We start from the raw sequence: 3,038 nt of genomic DNA, 5'->3' as shown, positions 1-3,038 counted from the left end.
CTTTCTAACAGGTGATGGTCACTATGCTTGCGGATATGGATTTCGCTATAGCTTTCTTGGATGATATACTCATAAAAAGTGAGTCTGGAGGCTAGCATGAGGAACATGTTAAAAAGGCCTTTGAAAGAATAAAAGAGTATGGATTTAAACTTAGCGAGGAAAAAGGCAAACTTTTCATGCCAGAAATAAAGTATCTAGGGCTAGTTATCGATAAAAATGGTCGCCGGGCAGATCTTTCAAGACCCACTGCAATACAAAATATGCCTCCACCGGAAAATATTACAACGATACAAACATTCTTCGGGATCGCAAACTATTACCAAACATATATACCGAATATACATGAGCTAAGAGCAGCCCTAAACAAACTATCGGAATAAAGACGTTAAACGGTATTGGTCGAAGAGGTGCCAAAAAGCTTTCGAAGAAATTAGAAAAGTTTTAACATCGAAACTGTCATTAACGCACTTTGATCCAAATTAAAAAATAGTAATAGAATTAGATGCCAGCGAAAGTGGTGAAGCGGTAATTTTACACAAGTATGAAAATGGTTGCCTAAAACCCATCGCTCATGCTTCACGTTGCAAAAACTACAGCCAAATTGGGAAGGCGGCATTAGCCATTATTTTTGCGGTGAAAAAATTTAGTAAATTCATACGTGGAAGGAAATTCAGTCTGCAAACAGATCACCACCCATTGTTGTTTATTTACGGATCGAAAAAGTGTATCTCCACCCAAACAGACAAACGATTGCAGCGCTGGGGGACGATCCTGCTAAATTATGACATTAAGATGGAATTTCTACCATCGGAAAAATTAGGACATGCAGATGGGCTGTCACGATTGATACCTAAATACAATGAACCGTTAGAGGACGCTGTAATAGCGGCATTAAAAACTGAAATCGAAATATATGATAAACTCTGCAACGTGGTACGCGAACTACCTGTCACTTTAGAGGAAATAAAAACCAAAGCATAGAAGGATGTGCTAATAATAAGAATGAAAAAATAGTGAAGTCAGAAACAAATGCAAAAGCTCATGTGTCCGAGAGTACCACAGTTACGAAATGGTATTCGATATGTGGTGACCTACATATGTACTCTCAGAGGAGACATACCTGTCACTTTAGAGGAAATAAAAACTAAAGCATAGAAGGATGTGCTAATAATAAGAATGAAAAAATAGTGAAGTCAGAAACAAATGCAAAAGCTCATGTGTCCGAGAGTACCACAGTTACGAAATGGTATTCGATATGTGGTGACCTACATATGTACTCTCAGAGGAGACATACCTGTCACTTTAGAGGAAATAAAAACTAAAGCATAGAAGGGTGTGCTAATAATAAGAATGAAAAAATAGTGAAGTCAGAAACAAATGCAAAAGCTCATGTGTCCGAGAGTACCACAGTTACGAAATGGTATTCGATATGTGGTGACCTACATATGTACTCTTAGAGGAGGCATACCTGTTACTTTGCTAAATCGTATGCTAAAAGAACTCCACATGGGACATCTAGGAATCGCGAGAATGAAAGTACTGATGAGGAAAGAACTGATGAAAGTACTGATGAGGAAAGTACTGATGAAAGTACTGATGAGGAAAGAACTGATGAAAGTACTGATGAGGAAAGAACTGATGAAAGTACTGATGAGGAAAGTACTGATGAAAGTACTGATGAGGAAAGTACTGATGAAAGTACTGATGAGGAAAGTACTGATGAAAGTACTGATGACGAAAGAACTGATGAAAGTACTGATGAGGAAAGTACTGATGAAAGTACTGATGAGAAAGAACTGATGAAGTACTGATGAGGAAGTACTGATGAAAGTACTGATGAGGAAAGTACTGATGAAAGTACTGATGAGGAAAGTACTGATGAAAGTACTGATGAGGAAAGTACTGATGAAAGTACTGATGACGAAAGAACTGATGAAAGTACTGATGAGGAAAGTACTGATGAAAGTACTGATGAGGAAAGAACTGATGAAAGTACTGATGAGGAAAGAACTGATGAAAGTACTGATGAGGAAAGTACTGATGAAAGTACTGATGAGGAAAGTGCTGATGAAAGTACTGATGAGGGTCGAATATGGATCAGGATATTGAAAAATTGGTGAAAGCCTGCAGGGGTTCTGCCCTGGCAGCGAAAGCACCACCTATAAAAATTCAGCCCTGGCCCAAGACTGATCCAGATTATATATAGACTTTGCAGGACCGTTAAATGGAGGGTATTATCTAATAGTTGTGGATAGTTACACAGAATGGCCGGAAATATGTAAATGTAGGAAGCCAACCCCCAAAATAACAATGGAATTTCTGGACGATCTTTTCGAGTTATATAGCGTCCCAGACACTATTGTGTCTGATAACGGAACATAGTTCACGTCGAAGGAATTTAAAACCTTTTGCAAAATGTATGCAATGGAGCATATTTCTACTCCGCCATACCATCCAAGGTCGAATGGAACATTTTGTAGACATGTTTAAGAGGGCGCTGAAAGAAAATCTAAAAAGGAGCTACTAGCTGATACTGCATTGACGCATTTCTTAATTGTCTTTTGAATAACACCTAACCCAAACACCACTTCATGTATGAAGCCGGCTGAACTTGATGTTCGCCAGGAAAATCAGGTCAGTGTTTCACAAATTACTGCCGGGAAGAAAAGAGATAAATGGAGAGGAACACGGAAAGTAAGATAAAATACTTCAACCTCAATGACAGGGTGTTTTTTTAAAGATACAGAAATGGAAAGGAAAGTTGGGAACAAGGAATAATAAGTAAACGTTTAAGAAAAATAACGTACATGGTAAAATATCATACATGGGAACACAAAAGAATATTTAAACCAACTGAAAAAACGGTTTACGGAAGAAATAATAGGACATGAAGAACCAATGGAATTTCTTTATGACATTTTTGACGTCCTGGTATCTTAAGGAATAGTTAAACCCACGAGTACATCGACTCGGAAAAGAAAACAAACAGAAGTTTTGCAAATAGAGCCAAAGCAAAAGATATATTCCAATTTCTTTTT

The 3,038-nt window shown here is 37.8% G+C and overlaps 1 protein-coding gene across 1 annotated transcript in view; it reads left to right on the top strand.

The window, feature by feature from the left end:
* Window positions 1–2,120, top strand: part of LOC115214518 (acidic repeat-containing protein-like) — a 7,685-nt gene extending 5,565 nt beyond the window's left edge. The window contains exons 2-3 of the mRNA XM_029783717.1: window positions 1,520–1,767; window positions 1,816–2,120. Coding sequence (XP_029639577.1) covers window positions 1,520–1,767; window positions 1,816–2,120 — 553 coding nt within the window. The remainder of the gene's footprint in view (window positions 1–1,519; window positions 1,768–1,815) is intronic.
* The last annotated feature ends 918 nt before the right edge of the window (window positions 2,121–3,038 follow it).

Source organism: Octopus sinensis, linkage group LG7 (genome assembly GCF_006345805.1).
Source record: "Octopus sinensis linkage group LG7, ASM634580v1, whole genome shotgun sequence".
Lineage (NCBI taxonomy): Eukaryota > Metazoa > Mollusca > Cephalopoda > Octopoda > Octopodidae > Octopus > Octopus sinensis.
This window is presented reverse-complemented; position numbering and strand designations above follow the sequence as displayed.